At 52.9% G+C, this 15,111-nt stretch overlaps 1 protein-coding gene across 2 annotated transcripts in view; it reads left to right on the top strand.

Moving 5' to 3' along the window:
• The window catches only part of VPS18 (VPS18 CORVET/HOPS core subunit), a 12,186-nt gene extending 2,795 nt beyond the window's left edge, over positions 1-9,391 (top strand). For both annotated transcript variants that reach the window (XM_015557586.1, XM_006778079.2), the window contains exons 2-5: positions 990-1,131; positions 4,221-4,312; positions 4,467-6,337; positions 7,236-9,391. In XM_015557586.1, coding sequence (XP_015413072.1) covers positions 1,103-1,131; positions 4,221-4,312; positions 4,467-6,337; positions 7,236-7,961 — 2,718 coding nt within the window. In that variant the 5' untranslated portion in view covers positions 990-1,102 and the 3' untranslated portion in view covers positions 7,962-9,391. The remainder of the gene's footprint in view (positions 1-989; positions 1,132-4,220; positions 4,313-4,466; positions 6,338-7,235) is intronic.
• The last annotated feature ends 5,720 nt before the right edge of the window (positions 9,392-15,111 follow it).

Below are 15,111 nucleotides of genomic sequence, written 5' to 3'. Positions count from 1 at the left end.
GGGAAAGAAACTGGTGAAAGGGGGATGCTGTAGGAGGAGGAGGGATGGTCCTAGAGCTAACTTTGTCCCTAAACAGGGGAAAATGAATTATTTCAGGCCTTTGCTAGAGCTGGGTGAAGCCTGCCATTGAGACATTTTTGTGGAAAGTAGTACAGAATTGGCAGCGGGGTCTGAAGTGCTGGGGGTTTTGAGCAGTGGTAAAGGAATGAAGTAAAGCCAGAGAGAAAGCAACTTCATTTTGTTAACCAGCTGATTGGAACGGTTCTCCCAGGTTCCCTGTACCCTCATTTTTTTTCTGGAGACTCGCTGAGAGCATTACTGCATGGGCAGGGAGGAGGGGAGAGAGTGAAGCTAGATGACTTTCGTTGAGCTGGGGTTGCTGGGCCAAAGATTGATAAGGGAAAATGCCCAACCCTTCTCCCCGTCCCCCCCTCCCCCCATAACCGTTGGGAGCAGGTACATCCTAGAGTAACAGCATCCCAGGGGGGCAAAGAATCAATTCCTCCCTTCTGTCGGAAGTGTGGGAAGAGCCCAGGACCCCTCATGCAGAGGTGATTAGCAAACTACTTGACATACTGGTTTTTAACCAAGGCCCTGGGCAGGAATATGTTGGGAAAGTGGAGAGGAACAGTTTTGTTGTTGTTGTTGTTAATCCTCACCCGGGGATACTTTTCCATTGATTTTTAGAGAGATTGGAAGGGAGGGGTAGAGACAGAGAGAGAAACATCGATGTGAGAGAGACACATTGATTGGTTGTTTCCCCGCATGCTCCTTGATCAGGGCCGCTCCCTGACCAGGGCCAGGGATCAAGCCTGCAACCGAGGTATGTGCCCTTGACTGGAAATGAACCTGCAACCCTTTAGTCCGCAGGCCAACACTCTGTCCACTGAGCCAGATGGGCTAAGGCAGGAGCACTGTTTTTTGTTGTTGTTTCTTGCCTTTCTTCCGTCTCTTCCATAGCTAACCTTTTCTTTGCTTCTCACCTGTAGGGTATGTGAATGCCCAGCTAGAGAAAGAAGTGCCCATCTTCACGAAGCAGCGCATCGACTTTACGCCTTCCGAGCGTATCACCAGTCTTGTCGTCGCCTGCAATCAGCTCTGCATGAGCCTGGGCAAGGACACACTGCTCCGGTAAGTGAGGGCCAGAATATATAGGAATAGGGAGTGGAATGGTGATATTTTGGGACTGTTCACTAACTCATGCCTTTCTACTTCTCTAGGCAGGTGAACAGGGGATTTGGAATTTCCAGGAAATATTCTTCCCAAAGAGAACCAATGTAGTGTGGTAGTTAAGAATACGGTAGACCTGGATTCAGATCCTAGCTCTACCACTTACCAGCTCTAGAATCTTGAGCAAGTCAGCTAGTCTTTCTAAATGTGTCCATTCATCTGTTACAGATAACACCAACCCACCAATTGGTCACATGGGTCAGTGGAACTGTCTAGAATCCTGAATAAATCCACTCTAAAGGGGAATAATGGTCTGGCTGGCATGGCTCAGTGGTTGAATGTCAACCTATGAACCAGGAGGTCATGGTTCGATTCCCGGTCAGAGCATATGCCTGGGTTGCGGGCTCGATCCCCAGCGTGGGGGATGCAGGAGGCAGCTGATCAGTGATTCTCTGTCATCATTGATGTTTCCATCTCTCTCTCCATTCCTCTCTGAAATCAATAAAAGTATATTTTAAAAAATGGAAATAATGTATCTTAATAAAGCTGGAAATATATACATATATAAATTGACAAAGGTATTAGCAAATTTGTTTATCTATCTGGAATAACCACCTGGGATAAAACAGCTAAACCTCTGTGTCACAGAAATGAATTCTAGGTGAAATAGTTATTTAAATATAAAATAGAAACAATGCACCCTGGCCCTACCGGTTTGGCTTAGTGGATAGACTGTCAGCCTGCCAACTGAAGGGTCCCAGGTTCAATTCTGGTCAAGGGCACATGCTGGCATTGCAGGCTCAATCCCCAGTAGGAGACGTGCAGGAGGCAGCAGATCAGTGATTCTCTCATCATTGATGTTTCTATCTCTCTCTCTCTTCTCTGAAATCAATAAAAATATACATTATAAATAAATAAATAAGTAAGTAAGTAAGTAAATAAGTAAATAAATAAATAAAAATAAACAGTGCACCCTGTCGTCCCGTGTGCCAAAAAGATGGCAAGTTTGATTCCTGGTCAGGGCACATACCCAGGTTGTGGGAGTTTGATCTCCATTCCTGGTCAGGGCACATACCCAGGTCGTGGGGGTTTGATCTCCAATCGGGGCGCATACTGGAGGCAACTGATAGATGTTTCTCTCACATCAGTGTTTCTCTCTCTCTCTCCTGTTCTCCCTTCCTCTCTCTAAACATATTCTCAGATGAGGATTTATTTTTTAACATTTTTATTGATTTCAGAGAGGAAGGGAGAGGGAGAAAGAGATAGATACATCAATTATGAGAGCGGATCACTGAGTCACATCAACCAGACAGGTGAGGATTTTTTTTTTAAAGAATATTTAATAAATTTCTACGTTCTTGGGCTGAAGGAAGGTCTTCTTACTTAAGCTAGAAAATCCAGATGCCAAAAGCAAAAGATATAATTGATTGTGTAGTAAGTGCTGTTGTGGCAAAACAAAAACAAAAAAGCATATGAGTCAGTTCAAGACAAAAGATGGTGGGAAAATAATGTTTTTCCACATGACTAACAATTTACATCTTCGTTTCTTAAAAAGCCCTTACAAATGAATAAGACAATTTAGTAGAAAAGGGAACGCAAAGAATATAAACAAGCAGTTCACAGAAGAGGAACTCCAAATTTCCACTAAACATCTGAAAAAATTTTAACTTCTGGGAATTCACATTAAAATAACACTAAGATGCCATTTAAAAAAAAAAAAGCTATCAGATTGGCAAAAGTTAAAAACAGCAATATGTGGTGCTGGTGAAGATGCACAGAAATTGCCTCTCATACATTGCTGGTGAGAGTATAAATTGCCACTATCTTTTGGAAAAATAATTGGCAATGTCTGTTAAAATCTGAAATTATAACTGACCCAGCAGTCCCATTTTGGGGAATACATAACTATAGGAAAAAAAGTACCAGTCTGCAAGGATATAGATTCAAGGATATTGATTGCAGCATTATTTATTTATTTATTTTGTTAATCCTCATCTGAAGATATTTTTTCCATTGCTTTTCAGAGAGAGTAAAAGGAAGGGAAGGAGTGAAAGAGAGAGACTAAAACATTGATGTGAGAGAGACACATCAACTAGTTGCCTCCTGCATGCACCCTGACCAAGGGCGGGGAACAAACCCACAGATGAGGTACGAGGTACATGCCCTTGACCGGGAATCGAACCTGAGACCCTTCAGTGCCAGACTGGTGCTCTAAGCACTGAGCAACACCTGGCCAGGATGCTGGCAGCATTATCTCTGGTAGGAAAAACTGGACATGAACTGAATGGTTACCAACAGGAAAATGATGATTAAATTATGGTTGAGCCATAAAAGGAATATTATGCAGTTATTAAAACGAGTTAGAGCTGTATCCGTTGATTCAGTGAATGCTCATGAAATATCTAAGTGAGAAAAGCAAATTATAAAGTAATGTGCACACACACACTATAAAGTTATTTTTGTAAAAATTGACAAAACAACACTATATTATAAATATGGAGAAAGATGTTAACATCAGTTTTCTCTGTTGGGAATGATAGGTTTGAGAAGAAAACCATTAGCTTTTTCTTTATACATCTTTACATTGATTTCTTTAGTTAGAATGGGCATATAATTTGAAAAGAATCTAATAAGGGAAATATAATTCAAACAGGAGCACCCCTCGAGGTTATTGTGAAGATTGAGATCATACTAGGTTAAGCTCTTGGCAGGGTGCTTGATATATAGAAAGTACTCAGTAACCATTAGCTACAATTCGTTGTTCATTTTTGACCCTGGAGTCTGGGATACCCCTGCTCATTTTCCTGGAAGCACTGGAGATCTGTTGAGTAGAGGGAAAAGATTCCTGCTTAGTGGACGTCTCAAAATGAGGTTTGGGAATTCTCAGCTGAGGGTTGAGGACCCTGCCTATGCTTCAGAGTTCCCTTGGGATTGTATTCAGAGTTGTATGTGTATATGTAGATTTCAGGGAAGAAAGGCTGTGGCTTTCCTCAAATTATAAAGAGGTCTGTGATTCGAGGAAAGGATCTGCCCTCCTCTTGTCCCGACAGCATTGACTTGGGCAAGGCAAATGAACCCAACCACGTGGAGCTGGGGCGCAAGGATGATGCCAAAGTTCACAAGATGTTCCTGGACCATACTGGTAAGCGGTGATGGAGGTCGGAGCTGGAGGGTGGGGGCGGGGCTGAGGTAAGTCACTGCCTGGGCGGATGGGATCTGAGGGTGGTGGGGGCAAGGAGGAGGCGGAGGGTGAGAATAGCGGCCACTCCAGGATGCCATGCTCTCCCCCGTTCCAGGCTTTCACCTGCTAATTGCTCTGAGCAGCACTGAGGTCCTTTATGTGAACCGTAATGGACAGAAGGTACGGCCACTGGCACGCTGGAAGGGGCAGCTGGTGGAGAGTGTGGGCTGGAACAAGGCACTGGGCACCGAGAGCAGCACAGGCCCCATCCTGGTTGGCACTGCCCAAGGCCAGATCTTCGAAGCAGAGCTCTCAGCCAGCGAGGGTGGGCTTTTCGGCCCTGCCCCAGATCTCTACTTCCGTCCATTATACGTTCTAAATGAAGAGGGGGGCCCCGCACCGGTGTGCTCTCTGGAGGCCGAGCGGGGCCCTGATGGGCGCGCCTTCGTTATCGCCACCACGCGGCAGCGCCTCTTCCAGTTCATAGGCCGAACAGCAGAGGGAGCTGAGGCACAGGGCTTCTTGGGGCTCTTTGCTGCCTACACTGACCACCCACCCCCATTCCGGGAGTTCCCCAGCAGCCTGGGCTACAGCGAGTTGGCCTTCTATACCCCCAAATTGCGCTCTGCACCACGGGCCTTCGCCTGGATGATGGGGGACGGCGTGCTGTATGGAGCATTGGACCACGGGCGTCCCGACTCCCTGCTGAGTGAGGAGCGAGTCTGGGAATACCCGGAAGGGGTGGGTCCTGGAGCCAGCCCACCCCTGGCCATTGTCCTGACCCAGTTCCACTTCCTGCTCCTGCTGGCGGACCGGGTGGAGGCCGTGTGCACGCTGACCGGACAGGTGGTGCTGCGGGACCACTTCCTGGAGAAGTTCGGGCCCCTGAGGCACATGGTGAAGGACAGCTCTACAGGCCACCTGTGGGCCTACACCGAGCGGGCCGTCTTCCGCTACCACGTGCAGCGGGAGGCCCGGGATGTCTGGCGCACCTACCTGGACATGAACCGCTTCGACCTGGCCAAAGAGTATTGTCGAGAGCGGCCTGACTGCCTGGACACCGTCCTGGCTCGGGAGGCCGATTTCTGCTTTAAGCAGCGACGCTACCTCGAGAGCGCCCGCTGCTATGCCCTGACCCAGAGCTACTTTGAGGAGATTGCCCTCAAGTTCTTGGAGGCCCGACAGGAGGAGGCTTTGGTTGAGTTCTTGCAGCGAAAACTGGCCGGTTTGAAGCCAGCCGAGCGTACCCAGGCCACGCTGCTGACGACCTGGCTGACCGAGCTCTACCTGAGCCGGCTCGGGGCTCTGCAGGGCGACCCAGAGGCCCTGAACCTCTACCGCGAAACACGGGAGCGCTTCCGTGCCTTCCTCAGCAGCCCCCGCCACAAGGAGTGGCTCTTCGCCAGCAGAGCCTCCATCCACGAGCTGCTGGCCAGCCACGGGGACACGGAACACATGGTGTACTTTGCTGTGATCATGCAGGACTACGAGCGGGTGGTGGCATACCACTGCCAGCATGAGGCCTACGAGGAGGCCCTGGCAGTGCTTGCCCGCCACCGGGACCCCCAGCTCTTCTACAAGTTCTCGCCCATCCTCATCCGTCACATCCCCCGTCAGTTGGTGGACGCCTGGATTGAGATGGGCAGCCGGCTGGATGCCCGGCAACTCATCCCGGCCTTGGTGAACTACAGCCAGGGTGGTGAGGCCCAGCAGGTGAGCCAGGCCATCCGCTACATGGAGTTCTGTGTGAACGTGCTGGGCGAGACCGAGCAGGCCATTCACAATTACCTGCTGTCGCTGTATGCCCGAGGCCAGCCAGCCTCGCTGCTGGCCTACCTTGAGCAGGCTGGGGCCAGCCCACACCGTGTGCACTACGACCTCAAGTATGCGCTGCGGCTCTGCGCTGAGCATGGCCACCACCGTGCTTGTGTCCATGTCTACAAGGTCCTGGAGCTGTATGAGGAGGCGGTGGACCTGGCCTTGCAGGTGAGCCCATGAGTCTTGACGCCATCTAAGAGAGGGGCCTGGAGAGCAATAACTTCCATGGTGAAGGGTTGGAGAGGTGGCTGTGTCTAGGGTGTGCTGGCTTCCTTTGCGGAGAGGTGCTGTAGTAGAGAGGCTAAGAACAGGGACTCCGAAGTTAGGATCTGAATTCTGATTCTGCCACTTTCTAAGCTGTGTGACCTCAGGCTAGTTCTGAACCTCTCTGCCTCAGATTATTCATCCAGAGAAGAGAAGTATTATAGTACTTCCCTCGTAGGGTTTTAGAAAGTACTGTATAGGAAAAGCACTCAGAACAGTGCCTGTTGCTTAGGTAAGTTCTGTATACATGCTAGCTATTGTATTGTCACAATGGCAGAAGGGCATTTCTCAAATCAGGAATTATTACCTAAAGGACTTATTGAATGTCTGAAAGTAGGGCCCTAAAATCTGAATTTTGATTATGTTCCCCAGGTGATTTTTAAAAAATATATATTTTATTGATTTTTTACAGAGGAAGGGAGAGAGATAGTTAGAAACATCGATGAGAGAGAAACATTGATCAGCTGCCTCCTGTACACCTCCCACTGGGGATGTGCCCGCAACCAAGGTACATGCCCCTGACCGGAATCAAACCCGGGACCTTTCATTTTGCAGGCCGATGCTCTATCCACTGAGCCAAACCGGTTACGGCCCCAGGTGGTTTTTAAAGTCGCTAAAATTGAAGCCCACCATCATAAGCAGCTTTTACAGAGCTGTGAGGGGACAGGCCCATCACTGAGATAGGTTTCTAGCTTGGCTCCCAGAAGCTCCTCCTCAGGCCCAGGGTCTCCCTAGTCTCTCGCACAGTCTCTATCCTGGGTGGGGAGGAGGCTTGACCCGAACACTCGTGGTTACCCCACAGGTGGATGTGGACCTGGCCAAGCAGTGTGCTGATTTGCCCGAGGAAGACGAGGAACTTCGCAAGAAGCTGTGGCTGAAGATTGCACGGCACGTGGTGCAGGAGGAGGAAGACGTGCAGACCGCTATGGCCTGTCTGGCCAGCTGCCCCCTGCTCAAGATTGAGGATGTGCTTCCCTTCTTTCCTGACTTCGTCACCATTGACCACTTTAAGGAGGCGATCTGCAGCTCACTGAAGGCCTACAACCACCACATCCAGGAGCTACAGCGGGAGATGGAGGAGGCCACAGCCAGCGCCCAGCGCATCCGGCGAGATCTGCAGGAGCTGCGGGGCCGCTACGGCACTGTGGAACCCCAGGACAAATGTGCCACCTGCGACTTCCCCCTGCTCAACCGCCCTTTTTACCTCTTCCTCTGTGGCCACATGTTCCATGCGGACTGCCTGCTGCAGGCTGTACGGCCTGGCCTGCCGGCCTACAAGCAGGCCCGGCTGGAGGAGTTGCAACGAAAGCTGGGGGCTGCTCCACCCCCCACCAAGGGCTCTGCCCGGGCAAAGGAGGCCGAGGGTGGAGCTGCTGCCGTGGGGCCAAGCCGGGAGCAACTCAAGGCTGACCTGGATGAACTGGTGGCAGCTGAGTGTGTGTACTGCGGGGAGCTGATGATTCGCTCTATCGACCGGCCATTCATCGACCCCCAACGCTATGAGGAGGAGCACCTCAGTTGGCTGTAGGAGGTTGTTGCCCCTCGTAGGCGTGAGGGCAGTCAAGCACAGCTACTTGCCGGCTCTTAGGAAGGCTACGTGAGAGGGCTGCTGCTAGGCTATGGCTGTAGGAGGGGGTGGAGTTATAGCCGTTGCCCATGGGGTAGCAGCTCTGAGTGTACTGCCCACTGCTCATGCTGTTCTTCAGGGCTGCCTTAGAGCTGCTGTTACACCAGGCCGTCAGCCTGCCTCCCAGAAGAGGGCATTAGCTGGAGAGGTCACAGTTCTGATTGCCTTCCTATCCCCTCAGCATCTAACAGCTTGGTTTTCCTTTTCACTCTCCGCACACTTCCTGTTCAGCGTCTAGAGCAAGAGTACCATTCTTCCTTTTCACTCCGTGCCTCTTCTCTCTCAGAGGAAGCCCTCTCTTCTGTCTGCCCCCAGGTCCCAGAAGTGAAAAGACAACCCCTCCAAGTCCTGGGCATGGGGGCTGGGAAAGGTAGTGCTGATGGTGGGTGTGGTCTTGTGCACACTGTTTGGTGTTCTGCTGTGAGGGTGCCCTGGGCAGAGGCCTCATGGAGGACAGTGGGAGCTGGTGATGGGGTGGAGAACATTAAACTGCATTGCACTAGTGGCTTGAGCTAGAGGCCTGTGGTGATGCTGGGCTGAGTGGTGCAGGCCCAGGAGCGGTGGGGGTGGGGGAACACAGGGAGGCAGCCTGGGTCCTGTATGCTTTCAAGCCTTGGCCCCTGTGTCTTCACCTGGGAGTGTGACAGGGTGATTTTGCCTGTCCCTTCACTCTGTCCTCTGATGATTGGCTTCTGTTGGAAATTACCACCCATCATCCTGTTTGGAACAGGGGCTGTTCTTCTCTTTAGCCAGCAGGTGGTGCTGCTCCCCACAGAATCCTTCGCATGCAGGCTGTTGGAGGTGCCGATTTCTCACTCCACCACTGCTTCCTCATTCTGCTCCTTCCCCAGTTGTCCCAAGCATTTTCTGGGTGTCTCCGTTACCTAACCATGAATCTAAGCTCCTTCTCCCTCCTCCCTCCATTAGTCCTTACAAATGCTGGATTCTACTTGCCCCTCTCTACCAGCTGGGATCCCTGAGTGCCCAGGTGCTGCCCATCTTTGATACTGCCCTTTCCCTGTCTGGCATTTAACCCCAGTGTTGAGGTCCAACATGGAGGTGAGAGTGCCATGGCCATCATTCATGGCATTTGGCAGATAGGTTTTTTTCTGTCTAGCTCCTGTAACCTGCCCCTCCCCCCAGGTTACACTTCTTTAGTTGTGGCTGGAGGCTAAGCCACAACTAAGGATTCTTAGAGCGGGGCCTTCCTGTGACATCAGCTGAACACCCTTTGCTCCTAACGCTGGTGGCCACAGTCCACTGCCCGGCTCTATGGGTGTGGTCTGTTAGCTGCCAGATTGAAATAAAATAACAAGTGAGTGTTCCTGGAATCAGGCTGGGGTCAAGGCACCTGGCTGGTGTCTGCAGTCTTTTCTTTCTCCCCTGCGGCCAAATCCTCTTCCAAGACTTATCTCCTGCAGTCCCGGTGGAATCTGGCCCGGCTGAGTTCCCCAACCACTAGAACAACAGCAGGGCCTCTGCCAACTTACAGGGCTGGAAGCTGCCTCTTTGATGAGCCTCAGATTCCCTATGTTCCCCCAGAAGCAAGAGGGAGTAAATATGTGTGTGTGTGTTGGGGGGGGCTGTGTGTCTCACTGGGTAAGTAGAGGACATCAGAATCCTGTTCTTTCCACCATTCCGGGAAGATTTGGAAGGCTCCTACTCTCTCCCCATGTGGCCTAAGGCTCTCCTCACACCTAGACTCAGTAGGGGACTCAGGGGTATTGTACCCCCTGTCAATGCATATTAAGTAGAAACCTTGGCCTGCCACTGGCTGGTCCCTTACTTACTTAGAACAGCTTGGGGCTTCTGTCTTTGCACATAATGGGTGCCTAATATGTTAGTTAAACAAACACTGCCTCATTGCTCCCTCCTCCCAGAGAACTTGGCTAAGACAGCCTGGGACGCCCCTGCCCCTTCTGTCCTCTCTAAGCCTGCCCATCTGGTCCTAGGCCGCTTCCTCATTCCTGGAAAAAGGCCCCAGGTTTCCCTGGCACTGATAGATAGGGGTTCCGTTGAGTCAGGGCAACGGGAAGCCACAGCTCTTAGATCCCTGGAAACCAAGCAAGGCCTGGAATGAAGGGGAGAGAGAAGGCCCTTAGGGCCTTGGCCCTAAGCCTGGGGGAGGGCCAGAGAAAGGGAAGTGGGGGAGCTGTGTGGGCAGCGGCCAAGATGAATGAGCTGCTCCTGGAGCGGTCACTGGAAATAGAAGGAGTGGCCAGAGGCAGTGACGCTAGGATCAGGGCAGGAGGCCTGTAAACAAGGAAGCCACCTGGGGGAGATGCAGGGCGGCCACTGGTCCTGGGAGCAGGTGCTTCCTGAGGCCCGCCCTTGAGAGGGCCCTGGGGAGCCGCCCGGTTGAGTTGGCAGAGGACGCTAGGGGACGCTGTCTACTGGCTTCCACAGCTCCTGGGGGAGTGGCCATCGGAGGGTGTGCCAGCCCAGAGTCCGGCCTGGCTTACCCGCCTGGCCAGGGACCCTCCCTTCTCTTGTCCCCAAGGCAGACTGGCCAGGGCACCAGCACTGGCAGGGAGGGCTCAGAGTCTGGGCAGCCTGGTGTGAGCTCATTCCCCAGGGACCACCAATTCTCAGAGTTCTGCCCCCCAGGGCTTGGAGCACAGGCCAGCAGGCACCAATCCCATTGGGGGCTACAAGGCCACCAGTCTCCAGGCTGCCCCCCTGGCGCCAGGGAAACAAAAGGTTAGGGGGCCCAGAGGGAGTTATCTGGCCCCACTGGGTGGGTGGGGGCGTGAGGGGTATACCTCCTCCCCATTCCCCCAGCTCTGCAGATTCTTCGAGACACTTTCACAGGCGGAAATTCCCAGAGGTCAGAGGAGGGAAACGGTTAATTCCTTTTATTCAATGGGTCCCCCTACACGCCTCCCCCCAACTTCCTCCCTCCACTTCCCGCCCCCCCCCTGTGTGAACAGGAAGTGGAGAGGAAAAGGCTCTGAGCAGAGCAGCTGGGAGCAGGAGGCAGGGAGTGGGCGGCAGGCTTGGTGCCAGCCCTGCCCCTCATGGTTACTTGCTGGAGGGCCAGACCCACTGTGGCCTGGGAAAGAACCTGCAGCCCCGCTGGCGAGTGGCAGGGCAGCCGGGAAACAGCCTAGTGTCTGAGCACCCTTCCCTCAGCCTGCTCCCTCCCGGGTCACCTGCAAGGCATCCTCTGCCCAAGACCCAGCTGCCCTTGCCACTGCAGCCCCACCCCCACTGCAGGCTGGGCATCCCAAGCTGGCAGGCATCTCTTTAGGCAGCCGCCAGTCCTGGCACTGGCTCCAGCCCCTCAGCCCTGCCAGTTCTTTGAAGCTCATGCAGCGCTTCCTGTTTGGGGAGGGCGATGCCAGGGCCCCTCCCCCACCATTGTTCTGTAGAGACCATAGGTCCATCTGTTGCCCCATGGTGGGGCCCCTAGGCAGTGCCACAAGGGAGCAGCACCACAAAGGACCCTGCTGGCAGCTTTGCTTATGTGGAGTGAGGCTGCAGCAGGTTGAGGGTGAATGGTGGTCAGGGGCAGGCCCGGGGTGGGCAGTGGGATAGACGCAGGACGCTAGATCTAGTTCTTGGGCAGCTGGAGCCATCCGCTCTCTCCACCTGGAACACGGAGATGATTATATTCAGGGGGCGCTGAAGCCGCCAGGAGAGGGAAGCCATTCTTATGCCCAGATTTCAAAAAAGGGAAAACTGAGGCGGAAGGGCATTCTTTGGTCTAGGATGGCCAATTAAAGGGGCATCAAGAAGGGTTCTTTCAATGGGATTGTTAGCCCTGCTCGCTGAATGTCCTCTGATTTGGTGCTTTTTCTTCCAGAGCAGCTTTGCCTCTTGTCAGCCTTCGCCTCGAAGTAGCCCTTGACCCGGGCAGTCAGGAACCATGAGGCCATGGGAGGCTAGGCCGGCCCTAGGTTGGTGATCAGCAACCGATATCCACGGAGAATAAGCCCAGGCAGCCCTTACAGAAAAAGAGAAAGGGGCAATGGTCTGGCCCCAGGATGGGGGTGCTGCTCGTGGTTCCCAGGCTGCCCGCCGTGGCCAAAGGTCTGTTTGTTTTTCCCAGGTGTAAAGGCAGGTGCCCGGTATCTCTGCAGCTTGCCTCCTCTGCCGTAGCCTCATCTCACAGCTCTGACCTCGACCTGCTTCCTCTCACAGGGCTAGGCGCCCAGCCATGGTCTAGGGCAGTGGTCGGCAAACTCATTAGTCAACAGAGCAAATAGCAACAGTACAACCATTGAAATTTCTTTTGAGAGCCACATTTTTTAAACTTAAACTATATAGGTAGGTACATTGTTCTTAATTAGGGTACTTAAGTTAGGAAGAGCCACACTCAAGGGGCCAAAGAGCCGCATGTGGCTTGTGAGCCGCAGTTTGCGGACCATGGGGCTAGCCCATTTCCCTCACCAGATCCTCTGGCTCCTCTTGCCAACCCAGGACCTGAACTGCCTAGATCACGGCTCCCAGAATGTCAGAGCTGCAGAGGCCTCAGATAAAGGCTATGGGCTGATGTTGGATCTTTGTAAAAGTTTTGCGGTAAAAACTTGCATGTATGTCCAATACCTGAAATTCCTAAGCTTCCTTGGTGGAAGCCAGGCTCGGGGGAGGGGCACGCCCCTATTCACTGTCCTTTCCTCCCCCATCTCAATCTCTAGGGGATGCCAGGATGCCCAAGAATCCAGCTTGAAAATCACTGAGCTGCCAATCCCACGTTCTGATTTGACAGGTGCTGACTCTCGGGAGAAACCGGTGGCGGCACTAGGCTCCACCCAGGCTCCTGTCCCTTCTCCAGGAGACTGAGCGTCGGTCAGCAGAGGTCTTCTACCCACTGGAGCCAAACACTGTCCCAGGCCCTTCATTGTGATCATTCCTCATCAAAGTGGGTTGTGCTGAGGGACAGGGAGGTGATCTGGAAGAGCAAGTGCAGGTCTCTGCTCTGCCGTCTACCAGCAGTCAGTTTAATCACGCCCTTGGAACCTCAGGGTCTTCACCTGTTAGATGTGAGTAACTATCACAGACCCTGGGAGGCTCGGGGGAAGCTCAGACACGAGCAGCGAAGCACATCATCTGCCCAGTCAGCCCAGGGCCCGGCACCTGAGCGATTCCTTGGCCTGCTTTCTCTTCTGTTTTACTCTGTGCCTCATTCCTCTAGGGCTGGCATCCCGTGCCCTCTCATGGCTCTTCCCTCGGAAACTCCTCTGATCCCTTTGGGAATCCGGCTGGAATTGAGAGAGGCTTCGGTGAAAAGGTTTTTCTGGTTCTCAAAAGGTGGTGATTGTGGGGAAGAGAGGCTGAGGATGAGGATGAGAGGAAGCCCTCGGCCAGACAGGATATGGCCACTTGGGTGGGACAGGAGTGCTACTACCTTGGGGGACGGGTTCAGGTCCTGAGGAGAGAGGGCACTGCTCCAGCCCCTGGGGGTGGACAGGATGAGCTGAGGAGGCTGAGCCAGGCATGGTCCCTCTGCCAGCCTGCCCTCATGGTCCAGCCAGAGCTTGCACAATAGCCTGGCTGACTGGATAGCTGGCACTCCCCTGGGAGCCTCAGGAAGTCCCCCTTTGACCTTTGACCTCTCAGGCCTGCTACCGGCCAGAATTCCAAGCAGCTGTCCTCTCTTTTACCTTCTGTTCCTGGTCATTTCCCTTTAGGGCTGAGACTCAGAGACACCCCAAACCCCCACCTTACAGCTCATCCTTTCACAGGTTCTTGGGGATCGACCAGCTGGAGCCTCCCCTGGGGCAGCTCCCTCTGTGGGCTAATGGGGACCCTTGGAGTCTAGCTGTCTGAAGGATGCAAGCCTTACAGGGAAGCCCCCCAACAAGTGCTCCTGAGTTTCCAGACATCCTCCCAGGCGCGCTGCCTGACTTCATCCTTGTCCCAAAGTCCAGCAGGTAAACCAGGAACAGCAGGCAGAGCTGGCTCCCTCCTGCCACCCTCTAAGCCAGGAGTCGGAGCCCGAAGAGCCCTCGATGCCGTTCCACACTAAGTCACGCTGCGCCTTACGACACTCGGTTTCACAATCAAACAATTCCCTTTGGTTTTCTAGCGGAATTTTTGCTTTTATTTTTTAAGGTTTCTCGGCTTTTTTTTTTTTAAGTAATCAGTCTAAATTTGTCATCACACATCCCCCATTTCCGCCCCTCGGGGCCTCCTTTTCATCCCCTGGAATCTGGAAACCATATGTGTGGGCAGAAACCCCCCAGCATCCCCCACAGTACCCTGGCCCAGCCTGGCCTCCACAGGGGCAGCCTGCTGGCTGGGGAAGAGTCTACACTCCAGGCTGGGGCAGGAAAGGGAGTTTCTCTTTGGACCTTCCCAGCTTAAGCCATGGAGAAGCCGTGTGGTCTGGTGGTTAGGACTGGGACACATGGGTTCTGCCCCCAGCAATCTCTTTGACTAAGGCCAGAAGCCTGGGAAACTCCCCTTGGTATCCGAGGGACTCAGTTTCCCCATGAGCCAAGGGACTCGGAACTTCACCACCTAGCTTATCTCCTACCTGCCTTGGTAAAAAGTGTTTGATCCAAAATTTTTACTGTCACTTACAAGCTGTGTGACCTTCACAAATGGTTTAACCTTGCTGAATCTCAATTTCCTCATCTATAAATTAGAAGCTATTTTTGTACCTACCTCCCAGTTGGCGTTAAAGTTAAATAAGAAAACATATCCTCAAGGGCCCAGGGCCATGTATGCTGTAAAAGTCAGTACGCAGTAGATGTTACTGTTCATTAGTAGAGATACATAATGAGGTGGGCAGTGGTGTTCTCAGTGGTTCGGGTCTGAGGCCCAGCCTACTTGCCCTGCCTCTCCTGCTCAGGCTGCCCAGTCCAGACCTTCCTTGGGCCTCCTCTGGCTCTAGGAGGGGCAGGGATGACTTACCAGTTGTGAATCAGAGCAGAGGCCTGGCTGCTAGTCCCTGTCTCCATGACGACCCCAGCCCCTCCCCTCCTTCCTTCCTCAGGAGCTTTCTGTTTACTGTAAACAGCTGCCCAGCTCAGCCCTAGCTGATCCTGCCCAAGGCCAGCCAGACCCTCTCTGAACCGGGGATTGACTTGACGTGGGAAGGTCT

Source organism: Myotis davidii, unplaced genomic scaffold (genome assembly GCF_000327345.1).
Source record: "Myotis davidii unplaced genomic scaffold, ASM32734v1 scaffold46, whole genome shotgun sequence".
Taxonomy (NCBI): domain Eukaryota; kingdom Metazoa; phylum Chordata; class Mammalia; order Chiroptera; family Vespertilionidae; genus Myotis; species Myotis davidii.
Note: the sequence above shows the minus strand (reverse complement) of the source record. Positions and strands in the feature narration are given on the sequence as shown.